Source organism: Hyperolius riggenbachi, chromosome 5 (genome assembly GCF_040937935.1).
Source record: "Hyperolius riggenbachi isolate aHypRig1 chromosome 5, aHypRig1.pri, whole genome shotgun sequence".
In the NCBI taxonomy this organism is placed as follows: domain Eukaryota; kingdom Metazoa; phylum Chordata; class Amphibia; order Anura; family Hyperoliidae; genus Hyperolius; species Hyperolius riggenbachi.
Genome location: NC_090650.1, coordinates 349,206,543 through 349,229,625, shown reverse-complemented (window position 1 = coordinate 349,229,625; position 23,083 = coordinate 349,206,543). Strand labels below are relative to the sequence as shown.

Sequence of the window (23,083 nt, the reverse complement as noted above, 5' to 3'; positions counted from 1 at the left end):
CAGATAAATGACCTACATATTGTGGCTATAAAAGCCTCGTTTTTTTTCCTTCGCCCCTTTGTTGCTGAGAGTTCTCTTTCAGCAGAGTCTTTTGTTTTCCAAAGAGCTCTCAGGTTAGCAAGGTTTGGAACAGAGAGTGTGGTTATTGTGTGTGGCAGCAGCAAAGCCAATGCACTGAAAGCAACTCCATACTGCCCATCCTCCCCCCAACTGCTGCTGTACAGAGTTCCAAGCAAACGTTTTATTTTTCACCCACCCCAAATAAGAAACCAACCAGCTAGAAAAATATCAAAGAAAGATGTACAAAAGCCATAATACTGTATTTGCTTCTATTGTGAATACAAAATATAAAGTGGTGTACACCAGTTCTGAATTTGGTTTCCCTAGACACTTTTCTACGTTATCTCTAATTACATGACTGCATCTCATGGATCACTTTTATTAAAAGCATCATGACTACTGTTGGCAGCAATTTACAGTTTTTATCATACATGATAGCAGTTTCAGAGAAAAAAAAAATTAAATCACAAAAAAGAACAAAAAATTGAACAAAAAACACAAACATTTACAAAGTCATGTCTGTAAACTTCAAGGCTAGTTTAGAGTTGAGGTAATGCTGTTTAGCTTTGTGGCTAACGTAACAAAGTCCATCCTTTTAAATTAAAAATAAAAAGGAGAAAAATACAACAAAAAGGTACCTGATTTTTAAGTTTATGTTTTTTTTTTGTTTTTGTTTTTTTTTCTTTTGACCAGTGCATTATAAAATTCATGAGACGACTTAACTGTAGTTTTTGTCCTGTAATGACTTCCGCAGTGAGTGTGTTCAAAGGGGAAAAAAAATTAAAATAGTAACAAAATATTAAAAAGGAAAATCGGTATAGCGTTTCACATTCAACAGCTGCCTTGTATTGCTGTGTCTCGAGACAGAGACGATCTATAGCGTGGAGATTGTCTGAAATGGTTGTGTGTGGGGAACCCTCATACAGTGAAAAGATAAAAAAAAAAATCGATATGTAGGGAAAAAAATAAATTCATACAATAAATTCATCTTGACCTTCACAGCAAAAAGAGATGGGGAAAAAAAAAAAAAAAAGGATAAATTAACTTCATAATTCCTTAAGCAGCCTGTCCTTCGCTTTTGCACCATGATTTATAAAGGAAAATTAAAAGAAAAATTTGCTGCTTTTTTGTAATACCAACGGTAGAAAAATAATATTAAAAAATAAAGAGCTGCAGCGCATTATGTCAATTTCCTTTAGAACAAAAAAAGTATCCAAAACTTCTCCTAGAAATTATAAATAATGCACTGCACAATACTTAATGACCAAAATACCTTTTTTGACACATCTGTGTGACATGACTTGGACTTTTTTTTTTTCTTTCCTTTTTTTGCTACACTATTTTACAGAACAGCTTATAAAAACTAGTTATGGACATTTACTGTGAGTGTAAACAGTAGGACTACCACTTGAAAAAGTTATGAACACTGTAACTGAAAGCGTTATTCGTCCTTCTCCTTGTCATTTTCCTCCCCAGGTTCGGGCGAGTCCAGTTCTCCGTGTGCTATATCATCTTCCAAAACGGATGAGTCTGCTGTTTTGTCCAGGGTCTCCTCTGCGTCGCTGACTTCCTGGTTCTCTGCTTCCCCTTTGTCGGCGACGGCGGCCTTCTCCTCACTAGAGCTTACAGCACTATGAAGTCCGGCTAGTGACGGGAAACCAGGCAGCGTCAATCCTCCTAGCCCTGGAGGTAGAAACATGGATGGGTAGAACAGGCCGGGAGCCATGGTGGACAGTAGGAAAGGGCTGAAGGCCAGAGAATTTGCAGCCAATCCAGCTGCAGTAGTAGCAGCAACAGAGTCAGTAGCGGAAACAGTGTCTATAGTTTTGTCAGAGTCTTTGCCATCCTCGTCAGTTTCTGACTTCTTCTCATCAGACTTTGAAGTGCCATCTTCAGTCTCTCCTTGAGCTGAAGCTGCAGCCGCGTTACCACCGCCAGCTGTTAAGGGGTTACTCAATAGTCCACCCAGCCCAAACATGTTGGGCAACCCTGCCATGCCTGGCAGCATGAGAGGCAGCATGGCAGCAGGATTTTTAGCATCGCCTCCAGCGGCAGCAGCTGTTGTGAGACCTGGAGGGAACCCCATAAGACCAGCAAGCTGGAGAGACTGCAGGTTCTGCAGATTCTGAAGACTAGCAAGATCCATTCCAGCGAACAAGCTATTCATCAGCAGTGGATTGATTCCAGACGTGGAGGCTGCGGCCGCAGCAGCGGCTGCCGCAGCTGCTTTGGCAATTTCACTTTTTGGCCTTCTTCCTCTTCGGCTGGCTCCCTCCTCCCTCACGATAGGTCCAGTGAGAAGACGATCAAACATTGACTCCGGGACAAAACCCTAGTTGACAGAGAATAATGTCACTCTACATGTAATACAGTGCGCAAAACTATATATACATAGAGAGGAAATATCCTAAAAACTAAAAAACAGGTTGGTTTACATGCAGGATCATTTAACCCACACTTCAGGCACATTATTCCCCAGACCTTAAAGAGGCTGACATAGTAGAATGCAGTAAATTATTCAGGATACCCACTTAATTACACTGGTTCTGGCATCAGAAACACTTTCTATATCTATATATTGTTGTATATTGGTATGTAGCACTGCCCTCTCAGTGATGTCATAGCCTAGGCTGTTTAGATATGCGCAATTGCCCTCCCAGGGCATCCTGGGAGACCAGGTATTTTTTTTTCTACTGGCTTCGTAACACTGAGTATATGAATATTCCGCAGAACTGCATCTAACAGCACCGAAGATGTCAACACTTGCATTACATTTCAGAATGTGAATCTGGGAGAGGAAAGATTTTACAATAGGCACACACTGACAATATAAATTTATAGAGTACTATTGGTCAGGGGCGCGTTCTGTTGCTAGGGCGGGCCGACAAAGCTGCGCACAACAAAGCTGGCAGGATTTCGTAGTTTTTCAAAACCATTTTAAAGAACCCTTATCACCAACAATGGGAGACTAGTTTTGAAAAAAAACAAAAAAAAAAACTACATTAGGCTTGGCTACCAGCATAAAATCTTAGAGGGAGTTTGACTTACCTGAGGCATCTTCCAGCCCCCTACAGCTGTCCTGTGCCCTTTGCCATACTTTGCCAATGCTTCAATCACCCACATTGCCCCTCTGTCAGCTGGATCCGTAGCCCTAGGCATCCGTGGACAGAAGTGTTCTGTGCATGTGCAGTACGTAAAAAGATCTACTGGGCTTGCACAGAATTCCCCCGGCAATGGGAGAGCGATACAGGGGATGCGCGGCACTGGCAACGCATGAGTCACGCTCACTAACTTGGCCAACAGAGGAGTAATCCGGGTGACTGGAGCATAGCAGAATCATGGTGCAGGCACAGAGGGAGGGGGCTGAGGAGACGCCAGGTAACTTAAACTGTTGTTTTTTTTATGCAGTTTTGGTACCCTTTAACTTACCGTTTAAAATCAGGCAATATCATGATGTATAGTACAACAAAAAAGTACAAACAAGAGTGACCATCGCCATGAAGATGGTACCACAAAGAGGACAAACTGGCTTCCTATCAGGCAGGTTCTCACTTCACTACCCAATACATTTCCCTAGAATCTGTCAGGATATTTGAACTTAACAGCCGACATAATATGCAAGAATATAAACTACTTACAGACTGCTTTACGATGTCCGTCCAGTCTGGGGCAACAGCAAACTCTGGGTTTTCGTCTAACCAGCGAGGAAGGTCTCGCATTGGAGGAGCCATTGCTCCACCCATCTACAAAAGAAAACAGACATAATGAGAATCTGGACATGGGCTAACTATGAACACATGTGCATGTGTACAACTGTGGTATATGAACTGAACTGTGGCATGTCTAAATACAGTTTTTGCCAGTTATAAACATAAAACAAAAAAAGATGCAGTAGCAGAACCAAGAAGATAAAAACAAATCAGGGGGTGTCTGGGAATAGCCGATGGTAGAATATTGGTATTTTACCGATATTCTATTTTTAAAATTTACCAATATTTTACCAAAGCAAAACCTTACCCTATTATCACGCAGAACCCTCCCTCTATGTGACCTAACCTTAATCACGCTCTCCCCCCCCCCCCCACAAAAAAAAATCTTCCCTTAACTGGCCCCATCGCAGACACAATAATTTTAAGGTGCACCCATAGGTGCCAATAAAAATAGCGGCTTTAGTATGAAAATTAAGTGTCCGTAATGCCTGATAAATAGCGGATGCTGGGACCGCCTGCAATGCACAAGAAGAAAAAATAGGGTGCCTATAATAAATAATGGTGCCTATGGCTCTACTAGCAGGCGCCCAAATCTCCATCTTCCAACACTCCTGGCTGCAGGGGAACCTAGTGGCGAGCAGAGTGCTAAAACCCCCAGCAGTTTTGCCATGGACTGAGGGCCGGGTGCACGCCAAGAGCGGTTCGGAGCGTTTTTAAAAACGATTGCGGTTTGAAAAGCGCTTGTCTAATGTATGTCAATGGGATGGTGCACAGCAGAGCCGTTAGTTTTTTTCCCCAAACACAAATTCGGGTCCTGCAGCATTTTTGCGGATTTCTGAGGTGATTCTGCCTCAATGTTAAGTATAGGAAAATGGAAAATAGCTCTGAAAAGCGCTAGATCAGAGCGGTTTTTCCAAGCGCTTTTGTTAAAGAAGCTGTGCAGTTACAGCTCTACTGTAACAAAAAAAAAAAAAATAAGCAACACAAAAACACTCCCAAAAAGCTAGGCATGTGTACAAAGTCGCTCTGCACATGCCTAAATTTGCTCTGAAAAAATGCTTCAAAAACGCTAAGCGTTTGCGAATACGCTAGCGGTTTTTGGTGTGCACTGGCCCTCACACTTTAAAAAGTGGTGATTCATTGCTGCAACTGAAGTCCGTGCATTCACAAACAACTGAATAGTTTACATGTTATAATAAACAAAACAAATAAGCAAAGAAACACAATGTTTTCCTTGAGTTTACAAAAAGTTACCTTTTTGCCGTTGCGCTTATTCACTACAGGCACTCTTTCATCTCCCGTTAACGTGTTAATGTCCAGCTTGTTGGGATTCCGGCATCTGTGGCGCTTCTGCTTGGGTTTTTGAAACGGGGAGTACAATATTTCTGCGCTCTTCTGTAAGAGGGAAAGAAAAAAAGTGGTTGTTCATGAATTTAAAAATCGATGGCCCCATACAGCACGGCCGCCAGCTAATGAAACACAGCGTTTTATCCTGGTACTTACTGGTACATAACTTGGCATATCAACAGTGTAGGTAGGGTGCAGTTTCAGCCATTCAACCAAGTCCTTATTTTTGGGAGCATCCTCCCCCACTAATCTGGTCCCATCCTCCAGGTTAATGACGGGGATCCGGGTCTCTGGCTCCAGCTGCCCAGGCGATGGAATGTTTCTTGCTGGCGGTGTTTCAATATCTTCCTCATATGCTTTGGTCACATCAGTATCTTCCTGCAGAGACAAAAAGCACAGAACTGTTACTAGGTCTGCAGGAACAAACAAAATACGTTCTCAGAAAACTGAGGGATGAAATATTACATGTTAAGGAACGTAAACTAGAGACTTTTGTGTGATGTTATAACTCCTTACAGAAGTACGCAGAGGGCGCACTGACGGATACCAGCCATTGCTAGAGTACACAGCCACTTTAAAGCATACTGAGCACCTGGGTACTCCAAAGTTCAGAGAACATCACAAATTAACCCCTAAGGGAGGTTTGTTAATTGTGTGATATCCCATCAATGGGAACTCTCCTGACATGTATTGTGCAGCCGTGAACATTGGACATTACTGTGGGAACCTGTGTCCTGCGTCATGGGGAGAGAGAAAATTAGGGCCTCCATATGGCTACTGAGAGCCCCCTATAAGTAAATTTCTGCTGCACTGCCCCAAAACCCACATAATTAGTGAACCTCCTGGTGGGATATGGGCATTTGTTTGATAAGTTTTCAAAGCTTAGTGCACAGCTGCCTTTAAGAGATAAAGGGCCTCTGCCACTATGATTCTCCATGTGTGTGAGACTGAAGTCTATAAGGGGCACGCAGGTCATGTGGGAGTCGGGTGACCATATGCAAATACTCAAAAGCTAGCAGTTTTCTCATGTGCAGGTATTTCCCAAAGGATAGCCTAAAATATCCACCACTGCCAATCATTCACCAAATATATCCATCACCAGTCTGCAGTCATCTCCAGCTTCAGGGAGTGTCCATAATGGAGTTATGCAGATTTCACACTCGGAAACATAGGCCACAACCACGGTAACTTCTTATAACACATTTTCATGTGCATTTTTCCACTAAAGGTGGAAGTTCACTTTTCTCTACTCCTCTCACCTTGTCCCTAAACATTTTACAATGCTTGCCAGAAATTGCACCGCGGATGCTTCAGAGATGCCCTACACAACCTTCATAACAATGAAGTCAGAGGCGTAATTAGAGGGGAGCAGCCCCTGGCACTGCAGGGGGGCCCAGAGCTGTAAGGGGGCCCCCAATTACTATTTCACTCCCTCTGATAAAGGGGTCCATCCTTCAGATCGGTTGTTTTTTGTGACTTGGGTGTGAAGATTAATGTCCACAATTGTTTTATGACCTATACAAGAAAGGGGGGGGGGGGGGGCTGTGTTGGGCTTGGGAATCAAAGTTTTGCTGATTTATAGTTACGCCCCTGACTGCAGTAATTATCTTTTGAACTGCTCATTGGCATCTCAAACTATTGAGGTCACAGTCCTACCTCCACCACAAGCATGCTTCCTTGGCTTTACTGCTTCACTCCTATCCAGAACATCTCCCAGTCCCATCACTCACATAAGAGCTCAAATATTAGTGCTTTCACATCTCAAAACACTACCAAACTCTTTACACATCCCGTCAGCTTCTTGCCTCAAGTACCAACACATCCCTTTCACTAACAAGGCTCTCACCAGTACTATCCATTGTAAAGGATTCAGCTACACTTCTCCATTCCCATCATTATCCATCTATCAGTTTCTCTCTGCATTTTGTTTACCCCACTAAACCGAGACTCCAGTGTAAATACAATCTGCATTCTCTTCAACTGAGGCACTAAACAGACGTCTCACATGCAAGAATTGCAACAATTTTGGGCGGATAAAAGTGCTCTTTGCACAATACAGATGATCAGTCTTGTTTGCGTCATGAACTGCAGATGGCTGTGTGTTCAGACTGCAAAGCTTGCGATCACATGCCATCCGCATTGCGTTACCGCAATGCACTGCTGTGCGGCGTGATAGTGAGGATGTTAGACAGCCCAGACTATGCATGTTCTTGCCTATTGCACACTATATGCATTGCTGCTGTCTGCGCATAGCAATATTACCGCACTTTAGTGAACTCCTATGAGCGCTAAAAGCAATTTTCATCCAGTCATTCCTTTTTCCCTGCAGCCAGCAGAAACCTGTCAGCAATCATAGCAACACTTCCTCTATTCCTTTTGTGGCTGCCTCACTGTTTCTTACAGTGTGTTATTATAAAGTATCTGCAATGCCTAATATGTTGTTGGAGGAACAGTACTGTACATTTTTACAATTCTGGGCCTGAAGACTGGAGTAAATAGATTATAACACCTTTTTAGAAATATTCCAGTACCGCTTACCTTCCTATCTACAGAAAAGCAGCAGGCAGGGATTTGCACATCCATGCTAGAGATCTTTATCAGACAGAGTACCTGAAGGTTAAACGCACTGACTGCACAACAATATCAGCACATACTCAACATGGCAGATATGCTACAGTAGAATCTTGTTATAGTAAACTCTGACATAGTAAACCTCTGGATATAGTAAACTCAGTCCTCGGTCCCAGCAAACGTGTCTGCATAAATATACAATGCATGACCAATTCTGATACAGTAAACTTCTGATATAGTAAACTACTTTTCCTGGTCCCTTGGAGTTTACTATAAAGGGATTCTACTGTATAGCTTCTACCTGAACTGAGAGGGATATGAAGGCTGCCATATTCATCTCCTTTTACACAATCACAATTACATGGCTAATACTTTAATCCATAGACCACGAACAGGCCAGCAGAGCAGAGGTTTCTGACTGCTTGTTTCAGGTCTGTGATTCAGACACCAGTGAAGCCAGAAAGATCAGCAGTGCTGCCAGGCAACTGACTTTCTTCAAAAGAAAATAAATATGGCAGCCTCCATGTCCCTTCTCACTTCAGGTGTACTTTTTCTACCTTTTGCTCTTGCGTTAGCTTTCTTTGTACTTCTCTTGGAATTGCCCCCAAATTCCAATAGAAGTACAAAGAAAACTAGCTCACAACAGCCAACCAGATATGCGGTTTCCACCAGCAGTTGATACCTTGACTATGCACACTGGACATCTGTTCCACATTACTTACATTAGTTAAAGGAGTCCTGTGTTTTTGTCAACCCGCAATCTATAGTAAGTAGATGCATAATACAATATCTCTGTGAAGGTTCTCATTCATCCAGAGTATATCCAAAGAACACACTTTCATCCAGGCATTCAAACAATTAACATCTGCAGAACATAATCAGTTAGCTAGCCTGTTAGTTGGAATAAGTGGATTAGCTGCACTTGTAAAATGTCTGGGAATCCACTTCATTTAAAAGAACTACAGAAGCTTCTCTGCAGGAGTGAATAAATGTCTTTCAGAACAGAAAAAGTCAGAGCTACTTTATTGTTGTATGTATATAGAACACTATGGCCTCAATTCACTAAGCTTCATCAAACACTTTATCAAACGTTTGATAATTTACCTCATGGGTAAAATCTAATTTTGAATTCACCAAGGTGTTATATATTTATCGAATGTTTAATCGATAAAACGGTCAATAAATATATAACAACTTAGTGAATTTAAAATTAGATTTTACCCATGAGGTAAATTATCAAACGTTTGATAAAGTGTTTGATAAAGCTTAGTGTATTGAGGCCAATATGTTCACATGTAGAGGGTAAGGGCTCGTTTCCACTATAGCGAATCCGCATGCGGGAACTGCATGCGGATTCGCATACTCAATGTTAGTGGATGGGGCTGCTTCCACGTGTGCGGCGGCGTTTTTCGGTGCGGGAAAAATCTGCACGACAGGGTCGTCAGATTTCACGTGCAGCAGGAATGCGGGCGAATCGCCGCTAATGCATTCAATAGGGAAATCGCATGCGGCTTTGTCATGCGGATTTCCCCGCGATTTCGCATGAAAGGCAATGGAACTTTACACAGGCAGTGACATGGTTAAATTCGCCTGGCTCCTTGCCATGCGAAATCGCGGGTAAATCCGCATGGGGAAACGCAGCCGCATGCGATTTCTTCAGCGGTGGAATCCAGGCGATTCTGCACCGCTACAGTGGAAACGAGCCCTAAGAGGGAGGGGCAGGGAATGGTCAATTTGTTTTAGCTATTTGAGGGTTACAACATGTCAGGGTAAACCACAAAACCTCCTCTACAAATGGCTCATGTACCAACATGTAAATTATAATAATCCAATATATGATAAATGTCCTGAAAGAGATCATGGAAGTACAACCCAGTGCAAAGCAACAGGATAGAAAAGGTAGTGAGGGTCAGGCTGCATATATTCAGCTCTGCAGGTTGGGTGTCGGTATATGGGGACTTTCAGCAAAACAAGCATCAGGTCAGATGCAGGAAATTGACCGCAGCTGTAAAACACCAGCCCCAAGCAGGTTTCTGATCCATGCAGTAAGGCTGGAGTATCGCTTTAAGAAACCATAACTCTGCCCACAGCTGAAAACGTTAAGAACAACGGAATACAACAGCAGAAAGCACAGTAACTCCAAGCTAACTTGCTCCACAGTAACTTGCTCTTTGAGTTAAGGCAATGTTGTCTTGCAGCCAATGCCATTACCTTTTTATTGCTTACTGGTTTACAAAACTTGATTTTACACACATATTTACTACAGGGTGCAGCCATGTTACTTGTTGTGTAAAGCCCTGTAGGTCTTTCATTGCTAAGCTGAGCAGTAGCTGAACGCCTGGAAATACTGGCTTATAAAAGGGGAAGAACCGCTGTAGCTCCTGTGTAATGACCTCCACTACAGAGTTGTAAAATAAGGCTTTTTTTTCAAGTTTTTCATGAACCAGGAAATAAAGGTGTGTAAGGTCGGAAAAATGGAGGTGCTTCGGAAAGAAGGGCACCACCATAAGCACCCATTATAAAAGCAGTTATTTGTGGCAATGAAGGGAAATTTAGGCACATGGAGGCGCCAGATAAAAATCGTGGGCGCAGAGGCATCCCGCTATGCAAAATGCAGCATCACATAGTGGTCACAGAGCCCGCTATGTAATGCATAGGGTTACAGTGCACACGCTATGTAATGCAGTAATTTGCATAGCGGGAAGCATAGGCACACGTGATTATATTAAATTCCCCGTCATTGCTGCAAATCACGGAGAGGGGGCGGGGGGACCTAGGTTAAGGCCAGGCGACACGGGGCACCACTTGGGGGTAAGTATTAGTAGAGGGAGGGTTAAGGGTTAGACATTGGTAGAGGGAGTGTTCTGTGTGAGAGTAGGGTTAGGTTAAAGCGAACATCCGGACTAAAAATCGACTCAGCAGTACTGAAAAGGCTTTGTGTTTCACAGCATCAGAACTTTGTTTCTCTTATACAAACCTCATTTTTAGCTGCACAGAAGAAAACTGCCCGGGCTTTTTTCCCCTGATGCTGTGCAAAGCATGATGTGATTTCTGATTTTGTTGTTCTCTTTCTGCTGTTTTGGTGCAATTTTTTTTTTTTTTTTACATTTTGAATTTGACATTTGAAGCCTAGCGTGTGCAGCTGGGAGGGGTAATCAGGACATAGGACAGTTGGAACTGTGTCTCCTGCTCCTTGTCACTTCCTTTCAACCAAAAAGATGGCTGCCCCCATGACAAAGATGGCAGCCCCCATGAATCACAAACATTTGCCTGTTCTTTTAAAACAGGGTGGGTAAGAGATTATATTACCTATCTATTCTAATTAACATAACTAATGTAACTTGATGACAGTATGTTTGTTTAGGCCGAAGTTCCCCTTTAAGTAATGGAGTACTGGTGAAGATTACCTATACGTTACAATTAGAATTAAGTAGTAGGAAATCAGTAATTTTACAGATATTCTACTGCGGCAATCCCCTGTGCCCTTCATTCCATGCGCCTTTATTACATAAATGTATTTTACCTGCTGGTTGATTAAAAATTGCACATATGAAATACACTTCCATATTTACCAAATTGATAATTAAAACCCTTATAATAAGGTTTTTGTCCTGCACATTTCATTTAAAAAAGTCAATTTTTCTAAACAATGAACATTAACACCAAATTAAAGGAAGAGCAAGAAACCTTTGTAGTATTCATATTTCTCCATTCCCTCACAAGACACAAACGGAAACAAAATAACATAATATGAAAACATGACCAAATCTCCGATATATCTCACTTGCATCTTATCTACACATGGAAGCAATGTATTAGCTATAAAAGGTTATCTTATCCACTTGATGTGAACATGAAGAGGGCCGTTTTCTTACCGTAGATAAAGAAGTCCTTTTGCTGCTCATGAACAATAGATCAAGGCCTTCCACATTTTTCCTTCTTCCTCGCCTTCTCTTCATGGGAGGCTCCCCATCTATTAATGAACCATTGAGGAGATGTCTGGTCGGTGTGCAAGAAAGACCCGCCTGCAGTCGCTCCATTTGAGTTTTAAAGGCATCCGAGACAGGGGTGGAGGAATTGGGCAAGATAAACTTGGGAGTAAGAGATGAAAAATTTGAGGTAGAACTTGTAGCCTCCCTGGAGGCGTTCGATAAATCCACAACTTTCTCTTGTCCATTTTCTGCTCCCATCTGAGATCCACGGAGCTGTGCCACCATTTCCATTAGATTTCTCCTCTTTGCAGCTCGTTCAGCTTCAACTTCTATCTTCCTCCTCCTCCGCCTTCGCTGTCTAGGTACAGATAAACTCATAGCAGTTTCCTGGAACCAAAAACCAAACTGGTTAGTATTGACTATACAAGCTCAGCTGAAGTTCATTCAAACAAGTTGCAAAAACCAAAACCTCGTACACCCAGCAGAGATCAGGACTCGACCCCGTTGGCCAACATAACAGAGCTTACACTCTATAAACACATTGCTAGCCTACACTTGTAGAGAATGGTCAACAGAGTGGCATGCAAATATCATCTGTCGAGTGGGGCAGGTGGGAAGAACAAGGCTCTTGGCCAGCGCTTGGCCAAGTACATCCGCAGAGCTGATCACTGGCCAACGCATCGGGGCCACTGTACTGTACACACACTAGATTGTTATTTCATCTAGTGTGTGTACACAGCTTAAGACCCCATGTGGTCTAAAACATCCAGCGTAGACATTTGTCTTCATTACCAGAAACGATTATGTCATTTGACTGGCTGCTCAACAAGACTAGACAGTCATATCTGTGGCAGAGGTGCATATACTGTCCTAAAGCTAAGGGATGAGGGGAGTGGGGGGAAGAATCAGGAAGCTCTTCACTGCTTTTCGGAAAATGGAGGGGGGAATTTTAGAAAAATAAAAACCTGATTTCTATTCGCTTGAGTCGTACTGAGACCAGACAAAAATGGATGATGACACACATCAAACGCTCGACTGACAAGATCAAAATCATTTAAGTTGACAAAAGTCTACTGTCTGGATTAGCCTTTATAATTTTTGTACAGTTACTGTGGAATCTGATACTTTGGCTCAATAATTATGCAGATAAGTATTATGCATTGATATAGCTCTGACACAATTCTTACAAGCTCATCACTCAATTCTGTCTATAAGCGATCTAGAGTTTGCAATCCAATGTCACCGCAGATTTCTAGCACTTGTTCTTGCTTTCAGCTATTTTTGGCACTAGATGTCAATCAACCTAACACAGTATATTTTTTTGGAATATGAAAATTTGCAACCTCATATAAAACTATACTGAGCTTTATGAAGGGTGGGGGTTGCTACCTTCATTTTAAAGTGCAATAAATAAGGCTTAGCTGCCAAGCTGATATTCTGCTCCTAATATATAGTATACTGAATATGTGATCCAAAATAAACGTGAAAATCCGATGTTCTTTGAAATCAGACTGAATGCTTGTTCTTGAAGACTTGGGGGAGAACTAGGTTACACTAGCTACTCATGTACCTAGCAATAGTTATAAGAAATTTTAATTTACAGTTTCATCCCACTTTATTGTTAACCCTATACATACACTCAGATGCCATTGCAAAAAATACTTGCAATAATGGACATATATGGAGAATTAATTTTCTTTGTTTACAGGAGTGTTACAGAGCATCGAGTTTAGTCATGTTGACTATTTTTCGGTTGGACTGATGTCTTTTTTTCAACCAAACTATGTAACTATGAACCAGAACCTGAAGAAATTTGCAAGCTACAAAAGGAACCTAAAAGCACTCCTCTTAAAATGCTAATATATATTTGCATTTCCAACAGGAGGCTTTAGAAATTTTCAGGAAGATAAAGAGATAATCTGCTCATTCATCAACTGAGCAGAACTGATGCATTATGGGAGTTCCTTCATGCACATGTAAATATGAATAATTGCAAATACCTTCTTATCTTAATTTACAGGAAACTGTTACATTCAACACAAATATCTCGCCAAAACTATTCTGTTTCTGTTTAATTACCCAAAGAGTTCAAAGAATAAAACACTCAGACTATCAGAAAATCTGGTTTGTCCACAGTGGGATGATAAATCTGTACACACATCTTGTTTAGGGCCCATTTCCACTAGACGCAAATACGTATCGTGATTTTCCTCAATGGCTCTACAACCAATGCCCATCAACGGAGTAATTTCCATTGAATTCAGCGGTGCCATTGTGGAGTGATAAAATGCACTGCAGGGAAAAAATATGAATTGAATGCTGCAGATTTCTGCAGCACACAACTGATTCCCCCGCAGTTTAGTGTATAGCCGCATGTGGACTTATGCATTGTCACAGCAGACAACCACAGGGAGATGCGATGCAGAAAGCATCCTGCTAGTGGAAATGCATCCTTTACATGCATAAGCAATGGCTGCAGAACACCAGCATGTGACTAGTTAACACATCTTGCCTGAGACAGTTGCGGAGAAGCAGTGATATCTTCACTTCCGCTGAAGTTGCCCTGGGCCACCATGGAGAGCTCGGCAAAACTCCTCTTCTGCATAGGGCTGTCCATGGCAGTTGGTGTGTATCCAGGGATGAGCCCGGGGAACTCAAACATCTGGCGTCTGTTTACTGGCCACTTTCCTTTCAGCACGGTCTCACAGATGTGGTCTAATCGGTTGATCATCACACGATCCTGCATCATCCAAGGAGAAAGAAAACCCATATGACATAAGCAATTAAGAAAGTAGCTGCACTCAGAACCGTTTAATGTCTCTGCATTGATCAACTAACGCTTGCCTGGCTCTCAGATAAAGAATGAACAAAGTATTTTTCGTTTCCCATTTAACCTGTACGAGTCTAAAATCCCCCCTTCAGCTCGGAGCACCAAGCAGACAAAAGAAGAGATACAGCAGGGGGTAAGAGAGTTGGTAATGTCTGCATATACGCTGAACTCCTACTGTTCCGGGCTGTAGTGCATTGTTTGCTCTAATCATCAGCTGGTGAGCAAAGAAAGAAACATCTGCTTCCAGTATCCAGCTCTTGCCATAGCTCTCCGCTGCAGAACGGCCCGGCCTCCTAAATGCTCCCTCATTAGCGTCACAATTAATAAAGTTCAACATTACAAAAACTTCCCCTGCATCTAAAGAATGTCAATGTTCATTCTACAACTGTACACATTTGGTTACGTTATAAATTAAAAAATACAAATGGTCAAATGCTTAATCTTTCAAAAAGGAGACATACAGCTGTACACAAAAAAATACACCTTTAACCCACTACTAAGCAGCCTCTATTACTGCCAGGCCCACAAGTCCGTTCTTCGAGCAAAAGCTACAAAAAAAACCCCAGACACTGCTCAAAGACCACAACCAGAGCACAACAGCTGCTGCAAACCGCCTCCTTTCCACAGGAATAAGCCTATTAGTGTCTTGTTTTTACAACCAGATGGCCATGTCATGGTGATTAGGAAGCTTTTTTTTTTCATTATTATAATCTAAAACATACAGAGCACACATCACAGTTGCCGCTATGGAATATATGTATGCCAACAAGAGGCTAACACAACAACGCACCTTAGGCCAAAATGAGAAGGAGAAGGACCTCTCTCGCAGCATATGAAGGCCGGATGGCTCGCAGTCCTCCAGATAGAAGCCATCACGTGTTTCATCCCTTGCAGTGCTCAAGGAGGCGTTGCTTTCCTCATCAAAGTTTTTGTCCTGAGAAGCTATTCCGGCTGCAATGAAAGTAAACTTGTGCAAGTGAGATCAGCGTAAGGAAATAGATAAAAAGACAAACAGGACTGATTAGTTGGACATGGCATTACTAAGACCAAGTATTTAAAAAAAACTACCAATTTTCCCACCAGGTTGATTGAATAGAGATGCTCAATGTATTCAACAGAAGTTGCAGTGATATCAGATTCCTTTCCAGGGGCAACACTAATCTCCCCAGGTCAATGGGAAGGGCCAGTTTTGAAGAGCGATGACATTGTGCAGTCATGTGATCAGGTTGACAGGAGACAGAATACTTGCCTGCCAATAGGATGAACTGTCTGTGTCTGATGTGAAAATTATTTTTTTTCTTATTTGCAATTCAACTACCGTACTTGATAGTTTAAAGAGGGTTAAAAGAGCTGCATTGCATAGAAAAAGCAGGAAATTATTGTGAAAGGGATGCAAAAATGCCCTTGCGCATTATTTTAGCAAAGCCAGCAGTTGTATGCAGTTAGGACATTTAAAAGGACTCAACGGACGATAAAAGGACAAACATGTCAAAAACTGAGGTACTGTGCTTACAGATTTTTTTGTGCTGTCCAATAACCAATCCCTGTTTGACTATGTCAGTCATATGAGAGATTGGTAGCCATCCTTAACAATTCATACGTTTATGGATAACAGTAGATTGTAATAACTTTTTTTTTACTATAATTTCAAGGGGTGGATCTTTGGGAAAGTCCACAAAGGCCCAGGATTTGGGTGGCTGCTGCCCAAGGGGTTGGCTGTACATGGAAGAAAGGTTGCTGTATATGGTAGAAGATGCTGTAGATGTGAAAGGGAGACAGCAAATGGGCAAGCTGCTGTCCAGTGTCCAAGGGAGCATTACATAATATACAAGGGGTGTTGCATATGGATGCTACACGGGTACAGGGTCTGCACATGGAATGGGAGTGCAGCTGACACACATGGAGTGGGTGGGTGGCTGCTGCACATGGAAGGGGAGAAATAAGTACGTTCGTCTAGGTGCAGATAAAGTATAATTCAGGCCTTGATAGTTTTGCTTTGAGGATAATTTGTTGCAAACTAAATATTTGTGGGATGCAAGTCATAGAAGTGAAATGAAGATGTTTATGCGGCAACTATTACCCAGCAAATCCATTCATGCCACTGTGTGTACTGCAAACCGTCTGCAACAAAGCCCTTATTTCACAATAGTTGTAAGTGATCCACATATGGAACATTGGTGTCAGTACTGAAGGTTCTTTGACTCAACAGAAGTACCAAGGAAATATATTCAGTGATGAGGAATGGATCAGCGAGCATGCAAATCTGTGGTCAACACCAAGATCAATTGAAACCAGAAAGATTCCCAGATACAGTTATTATGGCTATAATGACTTGGAGCTGCTGCATCCATGGACAATGACATTTCCAGACCTCTTAAAGAAAAAAATTACCTTCTGCTTGGGAAGACTCTTCAGATTTGTCATCATCTTCATCCAGCTTTTCTTCATCTTCCTCAGATCCCTTCTCAGAAATGGATTTCGGTTCAGCATCTGGCGTGACCTCTACATTCTTCACATCTTCTTTAACGGAAACCGTTTCCGGGTCACTCTCCTGTTTTACTGGTTTCTCCTCCAACTCTGCAGGTTCTTCCTTAATATCTGCTTCAGCCTTTACATCCATCTCTTCTACTTTTTCAGGTTTAATTTCCTCCTGCTCTCCAGTTTTCTCATCCCGCACAGGGGACGAGGGCATTATAGGTGGAGTTTCACTGAAACCAGATCCAGGTGGCATAATAATGGGCATATTTGAATGTGTGCCACCTCGATTTTGAGCAAAATTCCTATGTGCTTCCAAAAAAGTTAAATCAGGGTCATTTAGGATGTGATAATCTGTCCTGCTAACGCCGTGTTTTGCAGCACCGACCAACAAGTCTCTATCGTGTTTCCCACATTCCCACCATTCCGGTAGGTCAAAACTCGGCTGGCACAATTTTAGCCTTTCATTCAACTGAGGGTGATTAAGTACTTGCTCTCGAATCTTCCGTAAAAGTTCAATGCGATAGAGAGTCCTCGATGCACGTTCTTCTGTTATGGGCTCAATTATCATAGAGAGATCACAGAGATCTATGGGGAAAAAAAACAAAAAACGAAACATTTACAATGGAAGACAAGACAGAATGATAAGAGATTTGCAATTTTCCATTCTTACCATCCTCAGGTTTGCTGGACATGCGGCAAACTCTTCGACACATCGCTACAAAGCAGTTGAAATACTTCTCAAGGCTTTCATCAGATTTCTTATCCAGACGGGCAAAGGCTCTAAACTGATTCCAATCAAACTTGTGCTTAGCAGAGTCAAAGACTACTCCAAAGGTGGAAACTACCCGATAGAAGTCTGCCTCTTCTCTTCTTGTCCATCTAGAGAATTTACAGCTGGGTTAATCTACAGCTTAAGTACGGGAGAATGACAGGATTGTGAATTAAGGTGGAAAAATGAAAGATACATATACAAGACTCACTTCTGCCGTCTCTCTGTTATAATGGCTTCCCTTTCTGCTTCCAAGGCCCTTACTTCCTCCCGAGGACGCCGCCTTCTTCGGTCCGTCTTCATCTGCGCCTCTTGCCTCATCTGCTGACGTTTGTAGCTGCGCTGGTAGGCAGTGATGAGGCGTCGAAGACGGGTAGTGAGAGCTGATGTGTGGGGCCAGTAAAACTTGCCCATCTCTGTGCTGTCTTCACCCATCTTTTCTGTAACAAAATGTTATATACAGTTATTGCGGATATTTCTTTGCAGTTAACCAACACCACTGTTATCTCATCCAAAGACAGAAAGTGCTTCTTCTCATGTAGACCTGATATAATAGTTGAAAAGATGGTACTGAACATCAAAACTTTAATAATCTCCATTTGTAAACTGCAGCATGGGAATTTTGAAAGTATGGTCTGTGACTTTCAATGGCAATAATTCCATTTTGGCAGCTTGCAAGTTGGATTGCAATGAGAAGTTCAACAGAGGTGATGTACATCAGACTACAGGTATTGCTCAAAATAAACAAGAATGGTCAATCTGTGCGAGGAAAGTCTAATGTATGTGCATAGCTTTAGGTATACTATAGCTCATTTAACATTCCTGGCGGGATGATTCCTGCGGCCGCAAGAGGATTTTTTAACTTTTTTTTTAGCATGTAGCTAGCCTAGAGCTAGCTACATGCTTCCCCCCTTCCTGCGGCGTCCCCCCGTACCGTCTGAACGCCGCCGGCACGCTTCCCCATAAGGAAATCCCGTTCTGAACGGCTGCGCAAGGGGTATGCGGGGGGGTGACATGTGCCCTGTATCGCGGCGGGTAGCGGCATATTGGCGGTGATCGGACCAAACACGCAGCTAGCAAAGCGCTAGCTGCGTGTTTGAAAAAAAAATTATGCAAATCGGCCCAGTAGGGCCTGAGAAATCCTACGCGGCGGCTTACCCAGTGTCCAGCACGGGGTTACCACTAAGGAGGTTAAGGACAACTCCAGGAAGTGCCAAATTAAAGTATCCCCCTAAAAACAATGGTTAATTTGCATATATTCAGCAGTGTTGCTCTGGGAGACATCTCAAGCTCACTCCAACCTGAATTATCGCAAATTTTTTCTGTTTTAGGAAAGCAAACTTTTGTTTTTCTTAACATCTTAGTAAGGGGGCTTTTAGGACCATTGTAGTCCCTTACTCACTCCAATAAGTTCCGGGTCACCATGAGCTTGCTGGTTAGTCTGTGCCTCTCGGATTTACAAGCCCTACTCCATAGAGCCAAATTAATCCATGCCATGCACTGATGAGGATCAAACAATCCGAAACAGTCTGTATGCATGTTGGATTATTATGGCTCTGTACAAATTAACAAGCTGACACATCATTGCATTCCAGCGGTTCTGGAGGTGTGTTTAGCTTCTAAGGGTACAATGGTTAATTTGCATATATTCAGCAGTGGTGCCTGGGAGACATCTCGAGCTCACTCCAACCTGAATTATCGCAAATTCTTTCTGTTTTAGGAAAGCAAACTTTTGTTTTTAAAAACATTAGTTCAAGTATGGTAACAGATCTTTGAATACTCTTATTTTATTTAAAAATTGCTAAAACCACGTAACGAGTTAAAATTAACTTACAGGCTTCATGCTGTCCATCCCATTGTGCTAAGGATAAACCAGGAAAGGACAACTTCTATTGTCTTTAAAGAGAACAGCTTAGACTAAATATAAAAGAGTAATTTTAGGTTTACAGTTAAAATGGAGACAAAACAACCGTGCCCATAGGGTTCGAGACCCAATGCCCAATTTTACAGCTTCAGGCACAATGTCCTACAGACAGGTCACTCAGCAGCAGCTACGGAGAAGAGAAGAGGCTTGTCAGGATGGTGAAGCAGCTTGTGACAGGCAGGGTAAGGAGGGGAACAATGTGCACGTCTGTGGGTGTTGCTTAAAGATTCAGCCTGCGGTATCCCCAAGCAAGATTGTAGGACACCTGTACAGGCTAGAAGATTCTCAGTTGAGCCGGCCCTGAAGGGTAACCTCAACCAAGCCCCATCTAGCTTGTGCACTAGGCTATAGACAAACATCCTTGATTTCAGCTAAGTGACAAAAGTTACAGTATAGGAGAGTGACTTACCATCTATCAAAAGCTAAAGTGTACCTGAGATGTTTAATATGGGTGTATTTATAAATACTTACCTAGGGCTTCCTTCAGCCCCATGAGGTGCGTGGCCTCCTTCACCGGCTATTCCATTCTCTCCTTATCCCCTCCGGTAATCTGGCCAGTCATGCTTTTCTGAGAATGCGCTTGGAAGTGTTCTGCACCTGTACAGCTGGGTGTGCTCAGAAGAGCAAGACTGGCCTCCGCTGGCCAGATTACAGGCGGGCATAAAGAGAGAACAGAATGGTTGGAGAGGACAGCAAGGGAGCCCCATGCACCTCATGGGGCTGGAGGAAGCCCCAGGTAAGTATATATACAATAAACATCTCAGGTTTCCTTTGAAGAACAGCTGTGCATCGGAATCCATACTGTGCATAAGGACATCAATAGAAGAGAATGAATACCAGAGCCTCTAAGCCAGGCATGTGCAAACTTGGCCTGCCAGCTGTTAAGGAACTACAAGTCCCACAATGTATTGCAGGAGTCTGGCAGCCACAGTCATGACTTTTAACGGCAAATGCATTGTGGGACTTGTAGTTCGGTAACAGCTGGAGGGCCGAGTTTGCCCATGCCTGCTCTAAGCTGTAGCCAGAGAGGGCAGAGGAGCACCAAGAACTCCCTCAGTAACCTCAGTTTGCATCAACATATTAATTGCCGACTTTGTTTGAAGTCATTCCATTGAAACGAATCAGACAAATCTCTGCACAGAAAATAATTTCCATCAGAAAAGAGTTTACAGGTCTATTTTCAGCCTCAGAAATGAGAACAGGAGGAATACATTTCCTTGTTATATGAGCTTTAGCAAAGGCATTCATCTCAGAAACAGACCAGAATAGTCTCAGTTTGGCTTTTGTCATTCTAAACGTCTCACCTCGGGTGTCCATGTCCTCCTCCTTGTCCTCAAGTGGAGAGTTTGCAAATTCCTGGAGAAGAAAGCCATATGATCAGAAGTGATAGCAAAACATTGCAGGATTCCATTTAAAGCTACTCAGCAATCAGCTCCATTTTCAGTCTGTCAAAATATTTGAGGAGAACTTTGGGCTACATGCTACATATGGTAAGAAGCGTGTGTACATACATCCATATCATCTTTAAACTGAAGTCTTGCGGGTTTGTATTCCGGATCTTCATCCTCGCGGTCAAAGTCTCCCCTGAAAAAGCGCAAATTGAACAAGTTTAACCAAAATGCCTTCCTGCTTTTAGCGCATAATAAATACTGCTTAAACTATTCCGTACCCATCGCCGCCATCTGCCAGCATGTCTGTCCCTCTTTGCTCTGCAGCAATTGCTTTAGCATCAGGCATGCCGACTCTCTCCAGGAAGCAGAGAGCAGAATCAGCCCTGATGGAATTGTACCTCTCGTAACCTGCAGAGAAAAACATTTAAGACGATCATAGTCTGGTTCCTTACTTGGGAAACGCAGTGCATTCTGGGGGGTTGCTTTGATAAGGGAAACATTCTAGCAGCAGATACTGAAGATGGGAAGACCATTTGCAGAGGGAACTGTAAAAGGCAGTGACCACAAGCAAAATGCACGAACTTTCTGCACAGTAAAATATTGATGGCTGGTTTCTTAGTGTTACTGCCCTTCACACTGCCTTATAAAATACCCCAACTTATGGCTTAGATGTAGAGTGGTTTTCCAAGAATTGACATGTATAACGCTTAAAAAGCTTATGCTGGGCTACAAATATCTAACATAATAAAAATGACAATACATACTCTAAAGGATATTTAAACTGTATTAAAGTGGAACTCTACCCCCAACTTCTTTTCACTGAAGTTGGGAAGTTTAGATCTCTGTAGAGTGTAAAAGTAAAAATAAAAACTAAACAGAATGCCCTTTCTTAAAACTGTGGTCACGTGACCTCATACTGGGCCTCTCCTTTGTGCCAGGGGGCATGGCTACATACACCTGGCACTCTCCCATCCAGCAAGGGCCAGAGAAGGGGGTATTCACAAAGTGTATAGGAGAGATCCTAGTAGTATACATAACCTGCAGTCATGTGAAAAATTCTAGGACCGTTTAAACATATTTGCCATTTATCAAAGGAAAAACAAATGTATTCATGTCTGGGTTAGGGGGAAGGGAACTATAGGGTGCCCCCCCACCCCCAAAAAAAAAAATGGAATCTGCTTCACAAAAACCACATCAAAATGGATGGGAAACCGCACTTCTACTAATACGTGTTCTGGTGACATCTAAGCATTTGGAATTCTCTTCATTTTGAAAAAGGGGAATTGTCCCCAACATAGAAAACACTGAAACTAACAGAAGTGCTAACACTTCCCAACACTATACTGAACTTAATGCCAAGTCTTATTTATATTCTTCTTTTCTTTGAGTAAAATATAAAGCGTACTTGGCATTGAATTCATATACATTAAACCATACGTCTTCAGATTAAATTAACAGAAAACCGATGTATTATTATTTAGTATTTATATAGCACCGACATATTACGCAGCGCTGTACAGAGAATATAGTCTTGTCACTAACTTTCCCTCAGAAGGGCTCACAATCTAGTCCCTAGCATAGTCATATGTCTATGTATGTATAATATAATGAAGTTAAGCTACAGCAAAATAAATGCTATTTTTGAGCCATAATAGGTCACCTTACACTCTTACAGTATAATATAACACCATACAGCTACATATTACGCTATCATTGGGCTTGGTGGTATCTGTAAAGAGGAAAGATGGCCAGTAACTCCTAGTTACCACACCTCTCAGAACATACAGAATACAGGCAGTGACGGGGTGCTGTAGACATTAAGGCTCTATTAAACGGAACTAGTAAAGCAGTGAGGAAAATACATCAGTAGATGCGGAAATAGAGTGAACGAAAGAGTTAAACCATCCCTCCTATTCACACCTCAGCTCTGCAGGTCCCACCCTTTCCCACCACTGTGTCTTGAGCCCAGCGACAGTCTAAATGCCTTCCCTCTCCGCTCACTCGATGTGCATGGGTTACATGAAAGGCAAGCGAGCCTGTCTCATTAGGTTTCATGTGATGCATGTCAGAG

The 23,083-nt window shown here is 42.3% G+C and overlaps 1 protein-coding gene across 2 annotated transcripts in view; it reads right to left on the bottom strand.

Annotated features, from left to right (window-relative positions):
- Window positions 1-301: 301 nt before the first annotated feature.
- Window positions 302-23,083, bottom strand: part of CHD7 (chromodomain helicase DNA binding protein 7) — a 257,707-nt gene continuing 234,925 nt past the window's right edge. For both annotated transcript variants that reach the window (XM_068237430.1, XM_068237431.1), the window contains 13 exons: window positions 21,291-21,420; window positions 21,133-21,205; window positions 20,926-20,977; window positions 17,909-18,137; window positions 17,599-17,807; window positions 16,842-17,513; window positions 15,241-15,401; window positions 14,133-14,360; window positions 11,564-12,007; window positions 5,274-5,495; window positions 5,025-5,165; window positions 3,699-3,803; window positions 302-2,392 (listed from right to left, as the gene is read on the bottom strand). In XM_068237430.1, the coding sequence (XP_068093531.1) occupies window positions 1,502-2,392; window positions 3,699-3,803; window positions 5,025-5,165; window positions 5,274-5,495; window positions 11,564-12,007; window positions 14,133-14,360; window positions 15,241-15,401; window positions 16,842-17,513; window positions 17,599-17,807; window positions 17,909-18,137; window positions 20,926-20,977; window positions 21,133-21,205; window positions 21,291-21,420 (3,557 nt within the window). In that variant the 3' untranslated portion in view covers window positions 302-1,501. The remainder of the gene's footprint in view (window positions 2,393-3,698; window positions 3,804-5,024; window positions 5,166-5,273; window positions 5,496-11,563; window positions 12,008-14,132; window positions 14,361-15,240; window positions 15,402-16,841; window positions 17,514-17,598; window positions 17,808-17,908; window positions 18,138-20,925; window positions 20,978-21,132; window positions 21,206-21,290; window positions 21,421-23,083) is intronic.